The sequence below is a fragment of the Dermacentor silvarum genome, chromosome 1 (assembly GCF_013339745.2).
Source record: "Dermacentor silvarum isolate Dsil-2018 chromosome 1, BIME_Dsil_1.4, whole genome shotgun sequence".
NCBI classification, from domain to species: Eukaryota; Metazoa; Arthropoda; class Arachnida; order Ixodida; family Ixodidae; genus Dermacentor; species Dermacentor silvarum.
The window spans coordinates 194,273,057-194,299,042 of record NC_051154.1 but is presented as its reverse complement, the minus strand read 5'-3'; the positions used below and the strand labels follow the sequence as shown (position 1 = coordinate 194,299,042).

At 45.6% G+C, this 25,986-nt stretch overlaps 1 protein-coding gene across 5 annotated transcripts; it reads left to right on the top strand.

Annotated features, from left to right (window-relative positions):
* LOC119436597 (torsin-1A-interacting protein 2-like) lies at positions 1–25,600 on the top strand. 5 transcript variants are annotated; one of them, XM_049658928.1, is made up of 5 exons: positions 58–112; positions 1,307–1,380; positions 1,628–1,761; positions 4,790–4,976; positions 23,956–25,600. In XM_049658928.1, the coding sequence occupies exons 4-5, from the start codon at positions 4,797–4,799 to the stop codon at positions 24,820–24,822; spliced, it is 1,047 nt and encodes a 348-aa protein (XP_049514885.1). In that variant the 5' UTR covers positions 58–112; positions 1,307–1,380; positions 1,628–1,761; positions 4,790–4,796; the 3' UTR covers positions 24,823–25,600. The 5 variants fall into 5 exon arrangements, with proteins under 5 accessions (XP_037559425.1, XP_049514885.1, XP_049514886.1 ...); XM_049658929.1 differs by lacking the exon at positions 1,307–1,380 and having other exon boundaries at positions 61–112; XM_037703496.2 differs by lacking the exon at positions 1,628–1,761 and having other exon boundaries at positions 61–112.
* Positions 25,601–25,986: the final 386 nt, after the last annotated feature.

Sequence of the window (25,986 nt, the reverse complement as noted above, 5' to 3'; positions counted from 1 at the left end):
TCACAATGAGTCGTAATGGTGTCGACGCAATCCAAACCAATACAATTGAAGCCATTGGTTCTGAATACTGATACGGTGCTGAAACGAGAGCGACTATATTTAAAGCGCACAGGTTTGTTTCATTCCGTTGTTTCCTTCATCTGGTATGCTGAAGTAGTTCTTCCAACAATGGTACTCCTTTTAAAGGCATAGTAAATATATTTTTTTGTTATGCAAACGTTTCCGATGGATACGTTTCAACGGATCGTAGCAAATGCGATGGGCATTTAAGCTGCTTCCGCGGCCGTTTTATCAAAGTACGCCGTGTCCCTTGAAACTCACCTTCGTTAAGTAAGACACAAACCGCCTGAGCTTGCTGAAAAGTAACTCGCCGAGGTGGGTGGCGCGTTTTACCACTGCTCGAAAAGTTGATCTTGCTTTGACAGAAGGGGGTCGTTGTCGAAGACCGTCGTGTTATAGTATCTCCGTGCAATTTAACCGTGGGAAAGTGTGCGTCCGGGTTTAATCGCTTGTCGATGATATTTAGGTGAATGTTTCTGGCGCTTTAAGTTGCCCTTGACATGGGGCGCGGGAAAGTTTGAGTTACACTGACGCAGTTGTGTGCCAAAAAGTGTAGTTTGTGAATTTATATGTTGCAATTCTCCTCTTATTTGTATTTGCTTTCCGTCGTGCAAATGTCGTTGCTAGACGTCCTGAAAAGCCGCGCAGCTGCAATTTATTTTGCTACGCTTGGTTTGAAAGCGAAAAAACGAAACGGTGCTTTAAAGGCCATCTGATGCTCCATAAAGCTTGACACATGGAATGAAAGTAGAAGCGCTGTGATTCGCGCTACATGCCAGCAAAATGTACCAGATAGAATAAGTCTTCAAAATGAACATTTCATTAAAAAAATCAATTAAAAATACCTTAATCTGTTCATTGTGACATGCAAAAGCGCTCTTGTACTTTGATTCAGGTGCACGTTCAAGGACCCCAGGCATCCATTATTAAGAGAAATATATATAGTGAAGCCCACCACTACGGCATCCCTTAATGTTGCTTTGGGGCATTAAACGCCTCAGTCAATCTTTATTGGGACATTAAATGGCCTGTAGGTTGATAGGGAACTTTCAGACGATAATAAATGCTCCTGGCAGATCTTTGACAGACAAAGAGATGGGGATACCTTAACCCTTTGCAACGCTCTGTGCACAACTGTGTACGTTCTACAAATGCATTTATTGCTTCATGTTTTGTAAAGTCTAGACGTCCTTGTTTAATTCTGCCAAATCTTGTGCTTCCGCTCTTGCAATATGCACATTTTCAGCGTCATGTGATGAAAGAAGCAACAATTTCGCCACAAAACAAGCAGCATGGTTTCACCTGTAGTGGCGTCAGCAGGTAAATGCAAATCAATTTTTTTTCTGCTTTTCTCGAATACCCTGCAACATTTATAAATTTGTGAAATGTGTGAAACTCTTTGGACTGTACATGCAACGAAGTATTTTGTCTTGCTCCTGACATTGCTCCGGCAACAGTGGAATTAGTGCACGGTCACAAACATGTACAAAGTGTGATAATAGACGTAAAGTGACCCCACCGCTGGTCTTCGTGGGATAACTGTACATTTTTTCTTTTTTTTTTGCAGATGTCTTAGATGTGCTCTGCGCAACATTCTACAAGAAAAAGTCTCACGATGGGATGATAAATTCAGCGGAAAGGCTTCTAGAAGAGGTTGCTCCCAGCAACATATCAGATATTGGTGAAAGCGACGAAGACAAGGTTGGCCAGGAAAGACTTGATTCCCAGTATTATGCTCTCAAAGATGACGAAAACAAGCTGCCGGCTCGTTAATGCAAGATATACCCTTTTTAAACAATGTCCAGAGGAACTTCCAATGGAAGAGGGAATAAGTTCCTCTGTTGAATACTGAGTTCTGCAGCCTTGCTGACTGCCAGACAAATTGTGGAGTCCGTACACCTACGTTTAAAGGGGCGTGCCCGAGTCGGTTTTGGGGCTCACTGCAGAGCAAACCTATACAACGTGCAGACATCCCTGAACGTCAGCACAAAAACTGAAAAAATAGGGAAGCTTTTTATATTATATCAAAGATTATCCAGACGGATGGAGGACAAAGCTCCTAGACGATGCACTTTCAACTGCAGGTTGCAGGGGTATTCATTACATCTGTGCCAAGCCCAAAGAAGCGTGGAAAATCATCACATGAAATTCAGGACTTGCTGCCTGAATTTATCCAGGAAAAAACTTGTTCAGTGGACCAGCGCAGATTCCCAATATGATGCTGTTGAAGCTTGGGGAACAACTAGATCCATCCAGATGCAAATGTGAAGGATGCAATGGTCGGTTGAAAATATTTTGCATGAAGTACCAGGTGCCAATATGCCTCACCAAGAACTGGAGTAGCTTCGCATTTCACAACTGAAATTCCTATGCCGATTTCATAACCATTTAGATGCTTTGTACTCAATCGTGTACACTCGTAAAAAATAAACTAGGTTTGTGTTTTCTCAATGACCTTGTCATTTGGTTTGTGAGGTCTAGAACAAACAAAAATATTTCCTTGCGAGAAATAGCAAATGGTGTCTGAAAGGGTTATTAGAGCCAAGCAAAGGCAGTAAGTATTTGCCTGAGGACCCTTGGACATGGTTGAAGCAGTGCCATTCACATGCCAACTTGGTACCAGAGTGCCAGGAAGCTTGCAGTCGTAACATGTAGTGGGCTTGTTGTGGAGAAAAGCACACAGTGATAAAAAAATTTGCAAACAAGCCACCAGAAATGATTGTCAAAGTCGGAAGTATCTTGTGTCACCATAAGGACATGTGACTATAAAAGGTCACGTGCTGCGCGCTACTTCAATGGGTTCTCATGAAATGTTTGGTAAAGTTATTATCTCCAGCTGGCATAAATGTCATTGTGAGTCGTAGCCTCTCATTCTTTTTCTCAGTAGTCATGGTGGCGTCAATTCATTTGTGGGCTTCTTTCATTTGTTAAGTCTGTGCTCCCTTACTGCCCCTTGTTTGACACCACAGCCGTGACATTCTGCTTCAGCATGGCATCATTTCTTTTCTTTGACTTCCTGGGATATGAAAGTTGGCTTGGGTGCCACCAATTCAATTGCCTTTTATGTCGCTCATGACCTAGTCCTTTTGCTTTGTTTATGCTCCGAAGTGCAACAGAGGAGTGTTTTTCTGTTGTGCCCATGAAAGCAACTGAGTGCTGAACAAGTCTACAGGTAGCTGCCAGGCACGGTGTCCATGACGTCACTGACAGCTAGGAAAAATTATGCAGCAAGCAGCACCAGTGTTTGCATCACATCTAGCATGTGATTGCTGCATATGTGGAGCAATTGGTCTGTATGTGGAGGAATTGCACAGGGATTTCTCATTGATGATGTCAGAGCCTGTGCCAGCAATCTCGGCTCAATTCACTCCTCCTCCACCTTGGCACTGCCCTCTCAACTTGAGTCCCTCCTCCTTCCCACTAACGCTACCCTCTCGTGAGGCCAGGTCGACAGTAAAAACTATGCAAAGAAACCTTTTGGCTTTAGTGCCTTTGCAATAAGCATCACCACACTCTGACCTTACTCCCCATTGAAATTCGTGAGCTTTGAGCACACTGCCACAACTCAAAGGTTCCAAACTTCAAAGCCTTGTGCTTTCAATAAAGCACTGATGACGTACTTCGCAGGCTGCAGACTCGGCAAACAATTGCTGTGTGTCTCAGCAGATGAATTGCAGGAGTGACAGTTTCTTTTACCTTTCTGATGTTTGTAGTGTTGCTACCTTGATAATTTGTACTTTGTGCTACTTAAAATTGTCTGCTTACTATATTGGAACATTTTTGGAAGTTTTGTGCTAGTCGATATAAAGGGGATCCACTAGATAGCATATTCTAGCACTATTTGGATGAATCATCCATTTTGCTGAATCAATGTTAACACTGAAAAAGAAGTAGATAGCGGCAGGGGGATTAGTAAATTTACGAGTTCAGTTGATGCAGGACAAAAGTCATTGATCTCTGAAAGAGCCCTGAACTTCACAAAGCTGGTGATGACAATGTGTAGCTTTTCTAATGGCCTCCACATGCTTCATTATGAGATTTAATACCCCAGTCAAGCGGGCAAGTTAAGTGCACTTATGGAGAGTGTCACTCGGTTTATGCACTTTGCCAAATCTAATGTCGCAAGTGGAGTGTCACTCTCAGAAGAGTGTACTCCGGTTGAAGTGCGTTCACGGAACGCACCTTGCTGGCCGAGTGCGTTACTTCGCCGCCAGCGGTTTCAATGGTACAAAATGTAATGCATAAAAAAAAGGACACAGAAGTTCATTTTAGTGGTTGAACAACTCTTGTGCACAGATAATAGCCTAAAACACGCTCATATTCTGTTCTAGCAGGATCAAATGTCGCCTCGTCGTACGCCGCTATGTCGTTCTGGATTGGCTAGGCATTTTTCTTGGCCGGCATTGACTTCCGACTCTCTTATAAAAAATCTTTTCGTTATTTGTTGAAAAAACATAGATTAAGTTTGTTTTTATTAATAATACAACGTAAAACAATCACATTTTAGAAATACTTTTCTTTTTAATCTACATCATCACAAAACGCGCTTGTAGTCTTTCGTCATTTTTTTTTACTGCGAGTGCGCTCTGTTTTCCCGTTTAGAACTGCGTAGCCAAAAGTGTCACTCAAGGTCCCGAAGTGCACTCCCCGTAAGTGCACTTAACTTGCCCGCTTGACAGGGGTATAAGTTGTGTTGGCTATACAATACTTTTTTTCCACCTTCATCCAGGGAAACGATGAGTTCAAGGCAACAACCTGATGAATGTTTGGTGAGGCGGGGGATCCATGACCGAAGAAGTAGTCATCATGATGCTGATTTAACCGATTCTTGTGATGATGCTGAAGACCAGACAGACAAAGCTGAGCATGTATCTCCAGATGCTGACATTGAGGATCCATTGGTGCAGGAGTCGTATGTAAGTGTCTTCTACATTGTGATGTATAGAGTTTCAGACAGATAACAAGAACATTGGAACAAGTTTAAACGGATGCCTAAAGCACCATCACCTACTATCTTATAACTGCCTTTGTCAACAGAGAGGTTAATTAAGAAGTGCTCTGCATTACCAAGCAGTAGCAGTGCACACTTGTATTTTTCCTCTTGTGCGCTTCTACCACGAGATGTGCAAAAGTACGCTTCCTAGTTTGCATATATCTGCCATGGCTATACTAAATGATGCTTAAACACTGATGATCACTGTGGACCCAATCTTGCCCTGTGATTGGCTGGTACCATAAAATGGAAAAGCTAATAACGGAGCTAAAAACTTCCTGTGTGAAGTGCAAGTCTTCTCTTCCATGTGTCATGTTGTACCGCTGTCAGCACGCTTAACACGAACGCTCCGCGGCGTGGCCTGGAATGACAACTTGGACTGATGCCAGCGCCGTGAAGTATTGTTCGCTGTTATCTCTGTATGTTTGCAGCGGCTGACGATAGCTGGAGCGCAGCTCGATTTGACTGTTCGACTTGTCTTTCGCTTGTGTCTGACTGGAGGGGAGAGTGCGCTTACTTGACAGGTCCGTTTTGTCACGTTCGCTCGTAACTGCAGTCTCGTGCGCCCAGAAAACGGGTTGCGGTTTGCTTATCTCGGCAAAGTGAAATGGTGCTGTCGCACGATGTCCCAGTATGCACGCTTCCCAGTGCGCACTGGGAAGCATGCATGTGTTCTGACCTTATGTTACATGTGGTTTGCGGCTAGTTGAGTGTTCAAAACTAGTCGAAATTACCGAGACCCGATGGCTACGACACCGATAAGCAGGGTGGCCAAAGTTGCATTCCTACCCGGGCAGCCGCTGCTGAGCGTGAGCAGACGACAGTCTGCTTCTTCCGGAAGTATGTGATTATTATTGAAATTCGAAAGCAGGTTTTCACTTACCTCAGCCTGTTTATTAGACTGCGTCAATAAATATACACAGTGTTGCGAGGCCGGTTACTCAAACCTCGACCGGCATTACTTCTGGGAAGCGTGGCATTGCTGGCAGGCCGCAGGTGCATGGGAGACCATGGCAACCAGGCAGGGGCGAGACTAATACTATTAAATGACGGATGGGTGCGGCAAAGTTATCCATAAATGAACAGGCCGTAAACTATCTATAGATTTCTAGTGCTAAACTTGCACTGTTTATTCCATGGTAATGAAATAGGAAAGAAAGAAGAGAATACTAAAAGATACATTGCGGGGCCTCTTAAATAGGCTAGCTAAAATTGTAGGCGGGATTTTGCTCACACCAATGTCACATGGTATGTACGGATTCTGGTTGGTGATTGGTGGATGCTCCCTCTCTCCCAGGCGACATTGCACGTGCTTGCCTCTGCTAGTGGTAACCTGTGGGTGGGTCCCGCTTGGTTTGCGGAACGAGGGCTGCCCCTTGACTCGCACAGTTCGCGGAAGGTGCCCCCCCCCCCCCCCTCCTGTCACGCGCACACACACACACACACACACAAAGGGGCTCGTAATCACTGTGGGGTGCTAGCCAGACTGGGAACTGCCTGAGACACCCATGGCAAATTTGGGATCTACCCTGCGTTTCGATTAGGCATGGTCTTTCGATAATCCTATTTGCACTGGGTGTTACGCGCCACTCGTAGCAGAATCTCGGAGGGGGGGGGATCCCGACGCGTAGGGGCCAGCAGCCACTGGGCAAGGGATTGGCGTTTCAGCAGTGCAATTTCCTTCCATGGGGACGAACCCTTTGTTCGTAGCATGTAGTTTCCCTGTAGTCATTCATCAGTCCTCGTGCCGCTCTTGTGTGCCTTTTCTCCCTGGTGCGGTCCAGTGAAACTGTACTTGCAAACCGGCCTTGCAACTTTTCGTGTCCTGTTTGTCAAGCAATCACTCCAGAACAGTGCTGGACCCACAAACACAAAGCAAACGAGTACTAGGCCACCTTCCTCCGAGACAAACCAAGCTTTATAAAAAAAAAAAAAAAAAACGCTACTGCTTTCCTATCCCTTTCATGCGTCCTCCCCCCTTGAAACACTAGAAACAGCCATTTCCCAAAAAGTGATTACCAAAATCAACTAACAGTCAGTTACATCAAAGCAATAATAATAAAAAAATGTATGAAAAAAATACCAACGGAAAAATTACATGGGAACCAGAGTGGGCATGAAGCTTTCGAGTGGGCATGAAGCTTTCGAGTGGGCATGAAGCTTTCACTACACTAGGGGCAACGTCTCAGACCATCTGCATTCCCCCCCCCAAGTTTACCTTTCCTGTAGCGAATGTCAAAACTGTACTGTAAACTGCTAAGCTCCAGCACAAGAATATCACTCAAAAAGAACAAACCAAGGGTCTGAATACTCAAAATAAGTAAACTCAAAAAGCCTCAGCTGAGGACATCCGCGTTTTTATTTCCCTACCCTGTTGTGGTGAAACTCCAAGTTGGGTTCCACTGAGCCACACCGTCGCAGTAAGCGACCATCTAGGAAACATACTTCGCAGCTGTCACATCGGACAGTTATTTAAAATGCGTGCCAGCCAAGTAGCGGGTGAGCTTATGATTAGCCTACTTTAAGCACTACACACTTTATCTCTCATGCCAAAGGCATCCTTGCTTGCAGCGAGCTTTCGACTACCCCAAGCAGAGGCTGCTCTTAGACACCTTTGTCCTTCCCGCTCGAAACGGCTCCGCTGTCAATCGTGTCACGTGGTACGGCCAGGCTGAAGTTTTTAGAAAGAATCGGGATCTGCATTTCGATGGGGGCGAAATGCGAAAACACCCGTGTACTTAGATTTAGGTGCACGTTAAAGAACCCCAGGTGGTCCAAATTTCCGGAGTCCCCCACTACGGCGTGCCTCATAATCAGATCGTGGTTTTGGCACGTAAAACCCCATAATTTAATTTTTAATCGGGATCCTCCCGATAATGTGTCCTGCGTTCTCAAACAATACCTTTTTGGTAACTAACAATTAACTAACAATTTGCTTACGTGGCGTGTGATTTTCAAGTTGCCAAAAAAAAAGAAAACAAAGGCGCATTTTTGAACTACGGAACTCGTGACTGCGATCGGAAATGCTCAAAGGGACAAATGTTGCGTATTGAGTTGCTCATTCGGTCAATGCTACCAGCTAGTACCAGCGCCTCTAATGCGAAACATATTGGGCTCTGCTGACCGCTTCAACTCTTAATAAACTACTTCATAGAGTGGGATTTAGACCCTAAAAAACAAAAAGCGAAAAGACTGAAAAAAAAAACTGCTTCTCCAAACACGCTTCAGTGAAGAAAATTCCTACAATGGTAACGGAACTATGCTCTACACTGTAAGCATTAAATTACCGAACTCAGTTAGTCTCTGCAAACCTCCAATCTCAATGCTTACCTATAAAATCAGCGTGACCACTAGCCACCACCGTTGCAAAACCTGCTTCTCACTTTCATTTGTGTAACTTGCCCGTACCACGACACAAAGAAACTATGTGCCTAACATGAAACCTGTGAATTTAAAAGCAGTAAGTTCTTAATAACTAACAAAAAAACTTCAGCTTCTACGTACAATCAAGAAACTGATAGGTGCGTTCAGTGTCCCGATTACTTTCTCTTAATGCGTACGTGATGGGGCCGCATTCTGAAGCTCTCTAAGCCTCGCTGAGGACAACAAAGGACGCTAGACTTACCATGCCCTCTGCAGACACCTGCCACTTTGTGTCCCTGCAGCTTGCTTTCTCGTTTCTGAAGGGGAGGCCGTAAACGTGGGAAGAATAACCCTTCTCCCTTTGTCCTCGCTTTCGCGGCGCATTCAACTTCAGTGACACTGCCCGAGTGTTGCTAAAGTGCTGAGGCACGAGGACTGTAACCAGCTCCACACTGACCCGATTGAGGTTGCTGGAACAAGCCTCGTCCCTGAAAGGAGCGCTCTCCGGGATGGCCGCTGACTCAGTTTTGGTAGACGCCTGCTTTGCACAGTCTCCGAAGCTCGAACCCAGAGCGATCTCCGCTTCCCTGTATTGACAGGCCAATGTACTTGTGCTATCGCTGAAAACTCCTAGCTTAGTCAGGCCCTCCCCTACAGTACCGGTGAGACCTCGAATCGTCGCGTATTTACTTTGCTCGGCTGCCCCGCTATCTGGGTCTACCTTAGACGACTCCGACATTTCGCCCATATGCAGAGGCACGAGGAAGGTCTCCAGCACCACATTGACCTTCTCATGGCTGCTGGAACCAGCCTCGTCCTTGCAAGGAATGCTTTCCGGAATCGCCCGTTTGTAGACAGGCGACGGCCTCGCTCTCCACGTGCTCTACTTCTGAAGGTTTTGCTTTGTCGCTCTTCTTGTGCTCTCCATTCACTGACACGACCTGAACCGCGACTTGTCGCTCAGTTACTTCAAAAGAATGAAATCTCTGTTTGTCCCTTTGACACTTCTGCTCGCTCTCAACGTGAATGTCGAAACGCCGGAATAAAGCTCTCTTAGCTGTGTCATAATTCCGGAACTCGTCATCAGAAAGGCGAGCTAAGATGCAGGGCATGCCACAGGGGAGTACCCCCAACAACCCCCAACTTTGATCGGCTGCCCCGCTATCTGGGTCTACCTTAGACCATGGGTTCTCAAAGTGGGTTCCGCGGAACCTACGGGTTCCGCAGGCCCCTGCTCGGGGTTCTGCGAGCCACTGATAAATTTTCCCTGGTCCCGCTCTCGACAAGTGTCTAAAACGGTGAACATGAGGTGCGCTTGATCCAAAGAACCTCCATTACTCATGCCCGAGTTACGGTGCCCGAGTGTCAAAAAGCACATCACAGTGCGTAACAGCAACGCACGAACTGCGCAATAAATACGCAAGCAGCTTGTAGCCACCCAGCCTCTGAGAAAGGGCAGCGTTGCCGAAGCTTTCGCACTTGAATCTCGGAGGCCGTAACTTACCAACCACCATGCGCCTTTCTCCTATTTCTGGATAGGGTAGGTACCGATAGCGTGCGCACTGACGTATACATTGGAGGAAAAAAAAAAAAAAAAACGCGGAGCACCGCAAATGCGCGCCTCAGAAGAGCAAGAACGGCGTAGCGTCCAACCGAAACGAAGCGGCGCAGTCCGCATAGCCGTGGTTTTCAGCTTGCACCGTGGTCCGCAGCGGCAATCGTACGCAGCACGTGACTGACAGCAACGCCGAAGCGCTTCGTGTCTAATTGTGCCTTTAAAGCCTCTATTCTTGCGTTTATCGCCACGCGTAACACCGCGTTCGCGGCTAGTCGCGTGCCTCCGTAAGTGCGTAGTCGCTATCTCTGATCGCGTCGATAACCACCGCAGTTTCGTCCGCAGCGGTTGCGGCAAATAGTTTCATTTTCACTCAATGCGCACGTCGGCTGCGTGCCTTCACAACTGCGTAGTCGCCTCCCATGGCAGCATCGATAGCGACCGCAGTTTCGTCCGCTCTTCTTGCAGCGAAAGGTAGCTTCGTTTTGACTTGGTGCGTCCAGGTGCGTCTGTCAGCCGCCTGCCTTCTGAACCGCAAGGTCGCCGTCCATGATCGCGTCGATAGCGGCCGCGGTTTCGTCGACAGCAGTTGCGGCAAGCAGTAGTTTCGCTTTTACTCAGTGCAAAGATGTCGAAGATAAAAAGCACCGGCTACATCGCGATGGACGGACAATTTGTTGGCGCGCAGCTGAGTGGCGAAAAAATAATCAGGATGTGCGCCCGTTGGTGCAAAGCGCGTCTCAGATGAAAACGCGCGCCGCGAAGGATGTCGCAAGGCCTTCGCCGCTGCTAGCGCTAATCAGTCATGAGATGAAGAGAATTTCCGCTTACGCACTGGTCTTGTGCTAAATAGAAACAAGATTTGAGGAGTCATTGAGTAAATAAAAGCGTGTTGACGTAGTGCAGCATTTGTTTGTTTTCTTGATACCCTCGATAATTCGGTTAAATCGGGGGGAGGGGGTGGGGGTTCCTTGGCACTTTATGGAGCTTAGCAGGGTTCCCTGGGATGAACGTACCTGAGAACCCCTGCCTTAGACGACTCCGACATTTCACCCATATGCAGAGGCACGAGGAAGGTCTCCAGCGCCACATTAACCTTCTCATGGCTGCTGGAACCAGCCTCGTCCTTGCAAGGAATGCTTTCCGGAATTGCCCGTTTGTAGACAGGCGACGGCCTCGCTCTCCACATGCTCTACTTCTGAAGGTTTTGCTTTGTCGCTCTTCTTGTGCTCTCCATTCACTGACACGACCTGAACCGCTACTTGTCGCTCAGTTACTTCAAAAGAATGAAATCTCTGTTTGTCCCTTTGACACTTCTGCTCGCTCTCAACGTGAATGCCGAAACGCCGGAATAAAGCTCTCTTAGCTGTGTCATAATTCTGGAACTCGTCATCAGAAAGGCGAGCTAAGATGCAGGGCATGCCATAGGGGAGTACCCCCAACAACCCCCAACTTTGCTCGGCTGCCCCGCTATCTGGGTCTACCTTAGACGACTCCGACATTTCACCCATATGCAGAGGCACGAGGAAGGTCTCCAGCACCACATTAACCTTCTCATGGCTGCTGGAACCAGCCTCGTCCTTGCAAGGAATGCTTTCCAGAATCGCCCGTTTGTAGACAGGCGACGGCCTCGCTCTCCACTTGCTCTACTTCTGAAGGTTTTGCTTTGTCGCTCTTCTTGTGCTCTCCATTCACTGACACGACCTGAACCGCTACTTGTCGCTCAGTTACTTCAAAAGAATGAAATCTCTGTTTGTCCCTTTGACACTTCTGCTCGCTCTCAACGTGAATGCCGAAACGCCGGATTAAAGCTCTCTTAGCTGTGTCATAATTCCGGAACTCGTCATCAGAAAGGCGAGCTAAGATGCAGGGCATGCCACAGGGGAGTACCCCCAACAACCCAAAAGACCAAAAGTCACGGTCTTTTGCAAACCGTCTCGAAAAAACCACGATTCTCTGTGCGCCACAAATTCTCTGTGCGCTTCCTCTTCGCGATCCTGTTCCCTCGTTTCTCGCTTTCTCTCGGGCGCTTCATATGCACGCTCCTCCTTGGCTTTGTGGGGTCTCACACGTGCTCTTGGGACAAAGGAACGACAACTCAGTAGTGCAAACAGTCAAAAGGGCATTTACTGCACCTTTCATACACTAATGTATGCTAGCCGAATTACTACGCATAGAACATTCACATGGGCGTGCGACAAATCAAGGAAGTCCGACTCACCACGACCGGATAGCGAGCGAATATGTTCGCCCCATGCTATGACACCATCGCCTAGTCGTTCACGTGTACAGTCAAGCGAACGGTGGCGCGTTCGAACGATCCGTGTTCGTTCATACCGGTGTACTGCTCCTAAGCCTTCTCGGGACGGTGGTGCAAAGCGGGCCGGCGCACGCACGAACAGTTTGTGCGTGCTGCTCGCCCTCAAGCTAAGAGGAAGCGCCTTCGTTCTTTTGCGCCCAAGTAACCCCGTTGCTAGATGACGTGAGCAGCGCAACACTCGCGCCACCTCTCGCTATACGCCGCAACCACACCGCCGTAAAGCCACGTGGCGAAGACGGATTACAGGAAACGGGAGCCATGCGGGAGAAACAACATCGGAGGACGCGTGAGAGTCGCGCATCCCCACAGCTTCACGTGCCACACGCTCTTCCTTTTCCTTAATGCTAATTGCCCATTGCCTCGATCGCCTCAATTATCTCTGGCTTTCTCTTTCGCTCTGAAGTTTCTATGTTCAACTCACTGGCCAACTCTAGCAATTCCGGCTTTTTTAACGCCTTCAGGTTCATGGCTCTCCCTAGTGCTTCTATTTCTTCACTGCTACACGACCGTGATGTACTCTAAAAAGGCCGAACCACAAGGAACTGATTTTCGACGGATTGTCGGCGCCAGCTGGTGGCATGCGGTGTCGACACTCAACGAGGTTTATTGACGGCTCTCAACCACAAGAGACTCTCGGCTTCGATGTATTTCAAGCGTGGTGCAATGTGGCCAGATCCTCCATTCTTAATGGTCCTGAATTTAGCCAGCCAGTTTTGAAAAATGTTGTGCTAACAGAACAATTGTTTTTACATCTTAAGGACTTGTAGTTTAAAAACTTCACAAAAATTGTCTGTAGCTCTAGCGCAAATATATACAGTATTTTGCTTGTTATCTGTACTGAAACACGTAGCACCAGTGACATAGCATCACCAGCAGCTGCCGTGCTCGCTATAAGTGTGCACTTCAGTATTCCTTGCATGTCCCTGTCTGGAAAGAGTACATCATTATCTATGATACCATACAATGCTGCACCATTTGCAATGACCGGAGCACATGTGAGCGATTAGCTGCTTAGGACGCGGACGAGGCACTCGTGGACGGCAACGCCGGAAGCTCGCTTTGTAAATGGCCACCGAGTTCGTTCACATGGCGCTTCACGCCATTTCGGAGGCCATAGTTTGTTTGCCTCTTACTTCTACCCCCACTTCCGCTGTCAGCGCTGCAGTCTGGCATGCTTAGTCTTAGGGTGCCAAGCGAGCGTAAACCGGCAGCGCATTGTTCTCAATGCCACCGTGTGACGCTGGTTGTGACACTTGTCAACAGTTACTATACTATCACTGCTTTGTACTTCCCGAAAAAATACGTAAAGTCGGGCGAAATCTCAGTGAAGAAAGTCCGTGCACTTGCCAACTTCAGTCATGAATCCTTCGATGGTTGTTCCGAAGTTGCTATCCAGAGACGTTAGTTCTTGACAGGACGAAGCGTGGTCGATCCCATCAGCCTTGTTGGCAATTGGCGTTGGCTGCAGGTTCCATCCCGCTGCTGTCAACCACTTGCTCGTGAATCAGATGACGGCGGCTGGCATTGACCGCAGGTTGCATCTCACTGCTGCCATCCATTTGCTCATGAATCGGATGACGGTGACTGGCATTGGCCGCTGGTTCCATCCCACCGCTGTCAACCAGTTGTGACGCCGATTACTCGAACCTCAACTGGTGTTACTTCTGGGTAACATGGCGTTGTCGGCAGGCCGCAGGTGTCCGGGAGACAATGGCGACCAGGCAGGGGCGAGACGATTTTTAGTGCTAAACTTGCACTGTTTATTCCATGGTAACGAAGTAGGAAAGAAAGAAGAGAATACTAAAATATACATTGCGGGGCCGCTAAAATTGTCGGCGGGATTTTGCTCACGTCAACGTCACATGGCATGTACTGATTCCGGTTGGTGATTGGTGGCTGCTCCCTCTCTCCCAGGCGACATTGCACGTGCTTGCCTCCGCTGGCGGTAACTCGTGGGTCCTATTTAGTTTGTGGAAGGAGCCCTTAACTTACATAGCTCGCGGAAGGCGCCCCCCCCCCCCCTCCTGTCACGCGCGCACACACACACACACACACACACACACACACACACAAAGGGGCTCATAATCACTGCGATGCGCCAGCCAGACCTGGAACTACCTGAGACACCCATAGCAAATTTGGGATCTATCCTGCATTTCAATTAGGCATGGTCTTTCGATAATCGTATTTGCAGTGAGTGTTACACGTCAATCGTAACAACAGTAACAGTGGGAAGAAGCACACTGATTCAAACACGATTCTTGATTGATGTCAGCTATTAACCAAAGCTACCGCGTATTGGAATCTGCTATATTACGAAATAAGGCGTCCAGAAAAGAGTGACGAGCAGGCTTCTGTTGAAGAGAGAGCGTTTGAGAGAAAGGTGACTTCGCGCTCTGCTTGCGACATTTACGTGCCGTGCATGACTGCGAAATTTGGCTGAGTGTTTCACAATAGCGTATGCTACCCGCAGACAGTTTTTTCACCAAGCTCGAGGGGGGGTTCAGGGCTGTTTAAGGAAGTTTTAACACTGCAGTTTAGATTTAATAATGTCATTGCATGTACTATACTGATGGAATGAAACACGTCAATATAGGGCTAACTAATGCACATACTTTTGTGTCCGCTGTCTCCAGTTCATGTTACTAGCATAATTTTGGTTTGTACCTACACTTAGAAACGAGTTCATATCACTTTATGACCAATTTCATAGTGATGTGACATGGCACTTTCAAGTAATTGCTCAGATGGGGTGTTCGACTTTAAAGTTTTCCTGTTGTCTTCCATTTGGCGAGTACAGTACATCGCATGCACTCTGTGAATTAAACCTTGCGACAAACATTTAATGCATGCTAGGTGCACTGCCACCGGGCAACATTGGCTTTTACAGTTAGCGTTGTGATCAGTATATTGAAGGCCCCTTTACAGGGTAACTGACATAAAGTTTCTGTGGGAAAAAAAGAAGTATAATATACATATCAGTCTTGTGTGTATGACATTTTATTTGTGTCAAGATACTTTTTTGGTGTGCTTGGCATGGTAGCCACATAGTTGGTGCACTTTGTGGTATTTGGAGAGCAGTATAGTATGCAGGAAAAAAGAAATTGTTTTTAGATACCATCGTAGGTTCCTCAGGCCAGAGTGATGTCCTTTGAGGTTAAAGATTACACACAGGACCATAAACACAGGCGACTTCACATTGTCGCGATGGCGTTGTTATGGCCATTCTTGCCTAGCTCACTTGGCTATGTAAATTGAGGTGGTACACTTTGTGCATGTAATTGCCACCTGAATTTCTGGTGACATCTTACTTGAACATGTGTATGCACAACATAGGAGGCCAACAGGATTGTTATGGGAGCATGTAGAATTATTTTCATTGTTAAAGCATGGAAACCTCAATTTAACAAAAGTTTCGTATAATAGAGATGCTACCTGCAAGTGTGACTTCAACAAATACAGGGCCAGTATGCACAAAGAATTTTACCCGTTGGTAAAATTGTCAACGGCAGTAGAGCTAAATGGCATACAGTCGAGCCTCGATATAACGAAGTTGTACTTGCAGCGAAAAACTTCGTTACATCGCGAATTTTGTTAATTTGAGGTTTTGCTAATTCAATGGAACTAAGATCGGGAAATAAAAATAGTTTGTTACATCACAAATTTAGTTAAATTGAGGTTCGTTATATCGAGGCCTGACTGTATTATATTACCACAGAAAAGTTGTTAAGTGACAGAGGCAGTAATCTAGATAGGTCATAGTTTTAACATTGTTCATATACAGTAGACTTTCTTTAATTTGACTCCCGTGAATTTCTTTTTTCGGTTATTTAAATCCCCACCAAAGGTTCCAGCCAACGCCTATACATTTCTATGGGCCCAAACATTCGTTATTTCTATCTTAAGATCGGCCTTCACTGATAATTCGAACTTGACCAGTCAGCGTGCACATGCCTGACCCCTTTTAGTGGCAGCGCCTGTCTCAGCAGAGCTTAGGGGAAAGTGAATGCATTGGACACATCATCTCCCATCAAAAACTCCTATTTTCAGCATGCCATACGAAGATTTTCAAGCAATAACTGTTGCTCAAAATGTCCCATTACAGTATCGACATGCAGATTCCTCAAAGCAAAGCTTTCTTTGCTTACCATCCTATGGTTTCTCCTGTGTCGATCGGTTGTTGGGGTTCTCGCTGAGTAGGTTCAACCTGATTCATAAATAAAAAAAGTTTACTCGCCATCTCAGCCTTGCGGAAGTGGACGTCCAGCGAAACTGTTGCAAGACCTCTATACCCTGATGCGTGTATAAAATACTTGATTACTTTAGAGTAATGGTAGCGATAATCGCTTTGTGGTCGCTGTGGTTCCTCAGGAGCCCTAACTCTACGTGGCCTACCCATAGCAGTGCTGTAACGGGAGTGTCTACCGGAGCTGCAATCGGTGCGTTTCAGCCAGCAGGGGAATTATGGGAAGTACATGGATTTGCCTAGACTTCGTCCTTCTGGCTTCAAATGGCTTTGTGACTTTGTAAACGCATCATTTTCTACAAAGTACTGTGTAATAAATAAATAAACATTATTAAAGATGGGAGGATTCGAACACAGGACCTTTAGTACAGAAGCCTGATATTGAAACCATTGCGCCACAAACGCATGCATCGAGAAGCGGCTTAGAACGCCCTTATGAATATCTTGTGGGCTAGTCATCAAATATGTGGTTAGGATGCGTGTTTTGCACTTGTTTTTTATTGAAATGAATGCTGTTCTCTATGTTGTATTCGTGGTTCCAAACAATGCATGCACTTTTCGCTTCACTTTGCTGAGTGCTTGAAACCTGGTTCACCTCCGCCGCGGGTTAGCCCGGTATTGCAATACCTGCAGGATTGGCCCACATTTTTGCTAACGGACGCGGACACGAAAACTGACCAACTAGAGGCTAACAGCTTCGCCGTAAAAGAAAGGAAGAAGGACGTCCGGTGGCAGGATTCGACCCTGGGCCTGCCAGCGCAGCAGCCCGATGCTCTAATCATTAGGCCACAAATGAGGCGTGCCAACAACACCAACTAGATCTTTCAAATGGTCGCCACGTGTTGATTACGATGATGGTTTTTATACTATGGCACATACCCACATAGGGGATCGGTCAAGAAGCTTGTTCTCATGTTGATTGTTATGATGATAATTTCTATACAATGGCACATACCCATAACGGGAGATTGGCCAAGATGTGGGCGGTGCATATCGCACCATCGCCAACAAGGTTTGAAGATGATTGCTCTGTGTTGATGATGATTATTATTTTCTACAACCTTTGTCCATAAAGTTCCGAGACTGAGTCCATTAAAAAAAATGCATTTAACATTGAAATCATTTGTGCAGCACCCCTTTGAAATAGTCTCCCTGGCAGTCTATACACAGCTTCCAACGCTTCTTGAGGTCTTGGAAACAGTTGGAAAACGCTTCTTTTGGCAGGGCTTGTTAGCTCCTGTGTCGTGGTGTCTTGAATGGTCTCCACGCTCCCCATCCAGCTACCTTTTAGGGCTCTCTTCACACAAGGAAACAGGAAAAAATCGCATGGGGAGAGGTCAGGCGAGTATGGCGGATGGGGAAGTACAGTAATGCTGTGCTTAGCGAGAAATTCTGTCACGCTGAGAGCAGTGTGCAGCCTTCCGTTATCGTGGAGAAAGCTCCATTGTCCAGATGCCCATAAGTCGGGACGACGGCGTTGCAGTGCATCACGCATGTGTTGGAACACGCGGATCTAAAACTGCTGATTCACTGTCTGCCCTTGTGGGACGAACTCGTGGTGTATGACACCTCTAGCATCGAAAAAAAACTATCAGCATCGTCTTTGTTTTGGTCTTCTGTCGCCGCACTTTCTCGACGCCGGAGAGCTTGTGGACCGACGCTCTGCCTCTTTGTTTGAGGCAGAGCGTTTCATCTACCATATTTCATCTTCAGCAATGATGCTGTCGACGAATGCAACGTCCTTCTCTGCCTCGGAGAGCAAATCAACGCTCACTGATGCATGCGTGTCCTTTTGGTCCTGTGTCTGGCATTCAGCTTTCGTTTCCCCAAGTTCTCATGCAAAATTTGGTGGCATGCTGTCTTACTAATGTCGAGAGCATCTGATAGCATGCGGACTGTAATGGTGCGGTCTTGCTGTACGATTTCCCTGATCCAAGCCACGTTGTTTTCATTCCGTGAGGTTGCAGGGCGCCCCTGCCTTGTGTTGTTTTCCACCGACGTTCTCCCCGAAACAAACCTCTTGTGCCATTCGAAAACTCGCGCCCGCGATAATTTCTCGTTGCTGTAAGCATCGCGAAGGAGCTCATACGTCTGTGTGGCTGTCTTGCCAAGCTTCACACAAAATTTTATGTTTACACGCTGTTCGAGGTGGACATCCATCTCTCCGCATTCACTGCACAGACTAGTGACAACGTATCTTTTTTCTACATGTAGTGCCATCTAGCGGCTGCCACAGAAATTAACATAAATAGCTCAGGTTAGCCCGAAAAGATGGCGCTACAAATACGTACCAACATTTGCTTTGGTGAATCATTTCTAGAGAAGAAAATAGCTTTGGTGAATCATTTCTAGAGAAGAAAATAAATCAGTCTCGAAACTTCATGGACAAAGGTTGTACTATGGCCCATACCAACAACAGGGAATCAGCCAAGAAGCGTGTCCGTGTATTGATAATGGTTATGAGGATTTCAATACACTGGCACATACCCAAGAACGGTCATACAATGGCACATGCGCACAGTGGGGGACTGGCCAAGAAGCGGGAGGTACATATTGTGCCAACGCGAACTCTCTGTTTGAGAGGATCACTATGTTTTGATGATTATGATTTCCATACCAGTTACACATACCTTCAACGAAGGACTGGCCAAGATTTGTTTTCGCGTGTTATGATTTCAATATCGTAGCACACACACAATAGGAGATTGGCAAAGAAGCGTATCCGCGTTTTAATTATGATGATTCACATTGCGTAGCTTAGGTGTGCGAGAGCACATGCGAGCGGGATTTTATGCCAGAGACGCAGGAAGAAATTGGCAAATTTATAGCATTTCATTAACAGCTTCATGAAAGCTTCGCTTCACATTGCTTTGCATTGTGACCGGTAGCTGCGACATTAAGAGGACATTTACCCAACAATATTACATTTAAAGAAGGGTGGCTCATTCGGCTAGTTGTTATTCCATTAATTTTGTTCCAAGAGCATATATAGGAAGTGTGCGGCACCAAAGGGGGGTGTGCCAAACTGCGGTGGCACCGCCAATGGAAACACCAACGTTATCTGTTGTGCAGCCCGTGTTCTGCGTGAACGGCCATAAGAAAACATTTGGCCGGCTTAATTTGGCAGATTGTACCAGTATGAAACCCATATTGTCATACTAGTATCATGAAGATGCGACTGACAACAGCAAGTCATCGTAGTGTGATAGGCTTTCGTACCAACAACGCCGACAAAACCAGTTGTGCTGATCGCCGTGCCAGCGGCATCCGAGTGAGAACATCGCACCGAGAATGCTAATGTCGCAGCAATTGCGCTTGTGTATGTATTTATTAACTCTCAGATTGAGTTGAAACGTGCCTCCTAAGCTGAAATTATGATTTCCAGCCATTTCCAGCTGTCCACATCAAGTTTGAGGCGGTGTCGATCTCGCTCAGCGCAGCTTCATTAGGCCTAACACAGCCTACAAGTTCGTCCACTACCGATGGACCTGAAATATAGGATAAGCAAGTACAACGAAGGAAACTGCTTTTATAGTTCGATCCTGACAATATCAACTTGAAGGGAATCACTCAGCATAGTATGATGCACACAGAAACAGTTAGAACCCGTGACACGGCGCAGTGCCAACATCGCGGTACATCATTGTTCTTGATCAAAGGCTGTTGGTCACACTCGCCGGTGCTTCCATGAACAAAGTGCAACTACGTAGAATGGTAGATCTGTGTGTATTGTTATGCTGCCAAATTGATTAGTTATTGAAAACGCAGTTTGCCTCTTATGTTAAACAGGCAACAAGGGATGGCCCTTTCGATACTGCGGCGTAAGCAAAAACAGCGCTTGTTGCCACGCGAGTACGCTGGGCATCGGCATTTTCGCGTGCCAGTGCGGCTCGGTCGTAGTCGCCATTTTCGATGTGCCCGGGAAGCTCATGCATTCTCATCTCAGTGTAATACAACGCTTGTGATATGCGCATGAGAAGTGTTCTTATAAGCTTTGAGCAATTCGTCATTATTTCATCTGAGCGGTGCTTGGCTTCTACTGTACTTGAAGCGAACAGCTAGCGGTGACCGTACACGTGCCGGTGTTATTAAATGCGCCGCTCTTGTGTTGCATAAATACTCTGCGCACAGTATCGTCCCTTCAAAGAGCTATGGCCACTGTGGTCAAGACTGAGTTATCAAAGCGGTTTTTATGATCCTATTGGCGTACATTCCATGCAGGTCTAACAGTGGCAAATGCATGAACTCGGCTGCTACGATACGGCTAACCTCCGCTGAGTGGAATCGAGCCCAACTTGAACTTGATGTGGGTGGCTGGCGAGTGCTCACGTTCATGCATTTCAACTTCCAAAGCATGTTTGGATTCATATTGGGTACAACTAAATATGAATAATAGGAATACAAGCGTAGGCGCTATGGCAATCGTGTTACGGTACGATGTATTCGATTAGAGGCACATCGCACGGTGACTGGTTTTGTCGGCGTAGCTGCACGAAATGTATGTGGTTATCGCATTTCAATCACTTGTAGTTGTAAGTCGCACCAGAGTCGTTGCCGGCCTCGGTGTCCTGTCCAGGAAGCGGCCAGTCACACAAAACCAAAATTACGACTGACAAATGCACAAAACCATTTCAGCTCGCTTCTTGCAGTGTGCCTCTGTGTTCCGCTGCGCCTCGACGCCGTACATTTTGTTTCTCGCGGAACCCACTAGGGGCGCCACAGCGCAATGCAAAGGGTGGATTGGTTCTCTCTGGTGTGGTCATGTGCTGTTTCCATGCCTGTCTTTGGCTAGCTTTTTTTGGGTGTGTTTGCGTGCCTGTGTGTGTGTGCGCATGTTCGTGCGTATGTATTCTATTAAGGTGGGTAGAATTTATAAGTTTTACTTTTGCATGCAACAAACCTGTTCAAAATTGGTAGAGTGGTTGCCAAGAAAAATGATTTATCTGTTCATATGTACTTTTTATAATTGAGCCCCTGAATAAACCTTCCTCTGAAATGCCTAATTTTTTGTTTTAAACTTGCTTGGGAATGTATTACTAAATGGAACACTTTCATTTACTGAATTTCGATGTCTAGTTAATTTTTCCTTGGCAAATGTGAACGATTTCAGCAAAATCATGACGGCCTTCCTACAGCTCTAAGGCAGTGTGGTGGAGGTGAGAACAAATATGGCGCCAGCAGAGTTCTATCCCCAGCCTGAAAGCTGGGCTTGGTATGGAGGCATCCTAAGCTGTCCAGTGTCCTAAAGAGAATGTGGCCTGCCACATACGAATGTCAACAGAAGTCTATGTTGTCAGGATCCACTTACCAAGTGCCTTTTTTGCATTAACATGACGGTGAACTTGGAAGGGTGTTGGTTTCTCGGTGCCATTTCGATTCACAACTCCATAAACAGCCGATGTCGATACAAACATGCGTGAATGAACTAGCGCACAACTGTTGCACCTAACATGCAGTTGTGCCGCTCCTATGAACATTTATACTACATACATAAACTTGTGAGCATGCATCAGAAAGGCCATTTTACGTCAGTATATATAAAGCACACGAACAGGTTGCACATGAAAATGTAGGAATGCGAAAAAAATGCGTACATGCATGAGATTCACTGAATTGTTTGTGTGTATTTGACCCCCAAATTAACTCTGGTTTGGATTTCAGCGTCGTTTTTTTTTCTTTCTCATAATGTGCATCGAGCAAGCATCTTGGGATAGCTCTCAGTTGTTAGAAAGGAGATAGAAAAATAGTAGCCACCATGAACGTAAACAGCAAGTGCGGAGGTAAACAAGGCAAAGGTGAAGCAAACATTTGGTAAGGCAAGAGCTATGAAGCAGAAACACTGTCAAAAAAAAACTTAACTGGTGGGATGCAACTTGAACTACGTGCAACACGGCAAGCTGCAAACATGTTAGAAGCGCGCTCATGTAGGCACAATGATGTCAATGAACCTGCACTTCACGTACACTGCGTGTCCTCCAGTCTAGCTCATAATGGCAGCAGCCACATTGAGAAACGAACAAAAATTCCTTTTGCTGGACGTTTGAAATATATATTCGAGTGACCGACATTGCAACAGTTCACAGGTGACATTACAAAGCTGCGATGTAAGCCTGCACAGTGCTTCACTATATGTTGGCTGCAACAACATTCATGACAGCTATCATCGTTAAGTCTTGTGCAGCGGTGCCAGTATCGTGCCACACGCTTCTCATAACAGAAACCAGTAAAACAGGATGACAAAAGACAGGACAAAAGGCTCAGATGGACGAAGAAATGCTTAAAATGCATATGATAATGTACAGCTTCCCGCATTTCTAGCTATATCGCGCGAGAACACTATAATATGGTCATACGTCGTCCTGAAGGGAACATAGCATTAGACAACTCTAGCACAATAGAGTGCTTAGTGCACTTGAGAGTACTTCTGCCGGTCTCGCTGATTATCGCTGCTGAAAAGCGCTAAAATGACGCGTGATGGATGCTCGCGTGGTATAGCTAAAAATGCGGGAGGCTGTATTTGAACATAAGTTGGTAAGATAAAGAGAAGCATCACACCTCTTCGAAGCATGCCTGTGTGCACAATTATTTGTACTTTCTTTCTTTGTTAAAAAAAGTGCAGAAAACAAAGTAAAGAAGGGAATGCCAAAGATGTCTATATTTACTGCTTTTGTTCATGTAGTTCCCTTTAAAAGTATAAATAATGCCTGCCAATGAGGATTTGTATTGGTGAGTTTGTCACACAATGCGCAAGTAGCTCTCTGTGTCATGACATGTTCCTCTGAGTGATTTTGCTTGTGTAAATATAACATTAGCACCCACAAGTTGACCGTTGCCTGCAGGAATTGTTTGTGAAAGTTGCCAAGAAAACCTAGAATTTTGGGGCTGCCAGACAGCAAAATGCCCGTTTTCTCCCTAGTTTTGCGCTTTAAAATAGCACCGAATTTTTACCTCCCCCCCCCCCAAAAAAAAAAGAAACAAGAAAATAAAAAATATATATATATATATAAAAGCCGAAATCAAAGAAGCCTCAATAAACAGCATGTAGCCATCTGATTGATTCATTGCAACATTAATTGAGAGGCTTTGTACTAGCGCATTGTTGGAGTTTGGGTTCCTTGGCACTCTGTGAAGGCTAGTGGAGTTTCCTATAGGCCAGAAAGTTTAAGAAAACCTCTTTAAATGGTCTTTAGAAGCAGGTAGAACATGCATAATTAAATCTTTGCATACAAAATAAGCAGTTTAAAAATCTAATTAGTTGTCAAACTGAAAGTGCTTCCTTGATTTTAATAAATATCTGTGTGTGCTGTGACGTGCTTTATATACATGCGCTTTTCTATGCATGTGTGCATTCTTGTTGAGATGAGTGGAATTGAAGGAGCCTTTAAAATAATTATTCAATTTTTTTATTTCTCTTCTAGGAATATAAGCCAAGTAATACGCAGACATCATATCCTGACCTCTCACTCTATAAAAGGAGACTGTCTATCCCCAGAAGTGCTTCACCGGCTAGGCGCAAGAAAGAGCCACCACCACATAGCCAGCAGGCATCCTATTATATATATGTAGTTGTACTTGTCTGTGCACTTGTACTACTTGTGCAGTACCTGTTCAGCGAACAGCCAATGCCTTTGTCATTGGCTGATAGGCGCCTTGGGACATTGCGAGAACATCTTCGTAAACTTAAGGACACTTTTGTAGCACAGCCTGAATATAATTGGCAGATCATACGTAGCTCTGTTATGGACATGATCAATGACACTGATGTTTATTCAGGACCAGCTGTGATCACGTTTCTGGCATCTGTTAAAAATGAGCGTTTTGCAACATGTCTTTCACAGCAGGTAGCAACTGCCTTGTCATACACTTTCGGTGATGGTGGAGACTATGGAACTATTGCCGCTGATGAGTTGTCAGTGTCTGAAGATGTTGCACGGCACGTTATTGAGAATCGGTGCAAAGAAGTAGTAGAAAGGCGGCAACGACATGTAATAGTTGCATCACACCTAGAGCAATGGAACCCTGATGCAGCAATGATGTTGCACCCCTTGTGTGACCAGGAAAATGCTTTGTACAAGAACGTAACATACATTCTAACTGTGTTCACAAAGCATGAAGATGTGTCTGGCCAGAGGGAAAGAAAAGAGTATGATCATCTTGCTGAGAATGCACTTAACAATGCCTGGGAATCTATGGACACTAACCAAAGGCATGCCATCATTAGTAGGGTGACTGGCAATGTTGTGTTGGTGCGAGAAGACTCTTCGTCGTGTGTGTCAGCTAGCTAGGAAACATTTACTTCAGTAAGAACCGTTTCCAATCTGATGGCTGTGATGGCTTTTATGCCTTGAAAGTACAAGTGGCATGCCGAGAAACAACGGAGTGGGCCTCTTACACTGGCAGGGAAAGTGTGCATAGTGAAATTTTGTAATATATTGTGCACATTTGAAGTAAGAAACACCGAAAAGAATGTTCACATGTCATTTTGCAAATCTTTCCCTTTGTACCTGTTTAAATGCTCTTTGGTGACATGTAGCGATCTCCCCATTTACATGGGTTATCAACTGAAGGCTTGCAGTGTCTTGTGGTGGCCCTTTTGCAGCAAATTATGTGAAATTGGGCGTTGTTTCTTATTGAGGCAAAACTTTGCATTGTCATGTGTTCAATTTCTTGCAGGATGGTAGTTGTTATATGTGCCCAACTGTGTCCATTATTTCACAAGGCACAAATTTGGTAGGCACAGTTACTGGCAATATTTACCATTTGTAGTCACAAGTGGAGGCATAGTAACAGATGAATGTTGACCATAACCAGTGGGTTAAAGTTGGTGATGCTGTTTTATCCCAACAGGTGTATAGCAGTGCAGTTTGAGTTTAGAAGTTTAAGTTGTTGTGCACAAATCTCAAGGAGTTGGTGTAGTCATGGCGCATATTGTGTTTTAGTGTGCAGCTGTTGCTGTTGACTTGGCCAGGGATGTGCTGGCGTGATTGTGCCATTTATTTGTACAACGTACTGTGTATAAGAAATTATTATTGTTCAGTAAATAATGCAAACTGTTATTTTGAGGATTGGTGTTGCTTCTTTCTTTTGTAACGTTTGCAACATGGTTTCCTGTACTTGCTTGGCAATGTTTATGTAGGTTATTCATTAGTTTTTTTTTGCATTCAATCGGTTGCTTGCTATTCCGCATAATCATCGTGGCCTAGTGCAGGATGAAGGTCTCTGCCCATATAATATTTTTATAAATCCACATAATATACTTTTAAAAGACCACACTGCAAAACAAATTGCAGTACCAGAACATAGCCTGGTGATGCTGCACATTACTCTGGGTCCCAGGTGCTGCTGGATTTGTTAATGTGTGACCTTTACCTAAATGCCAACTGCAACAAAATTTTTGTTTTGTAAATTGCTTATAAATCAGTAGTTATATACATACTATTGAAGCAGTC

Bases quoted from the DNA above. Each gene is read 5' to 3' on its own strand.
- LOC119436597 (XM_037703496.2), top strand. From the start codon at position 1,316: ATGAAAGAAGCAACAATTTCGCCACAAAACAAGCAGCATGGTTTCACC. The intron at 1,381-4,789 runs GTAAATGCAAAT...ACCTTCATCCAG, and splicing joins ACCTGTAGTGGCGTCAGCAG to GGAAACGATGAGTTCAAGGC. The intron at 4,977-23,955 runs GTAAGTGTCTTC...TTTCTCTTCTAG, and splicing joins CATTGGTGCAGGAGTCGTAT to GAATATAAGCCAAGTAATAC.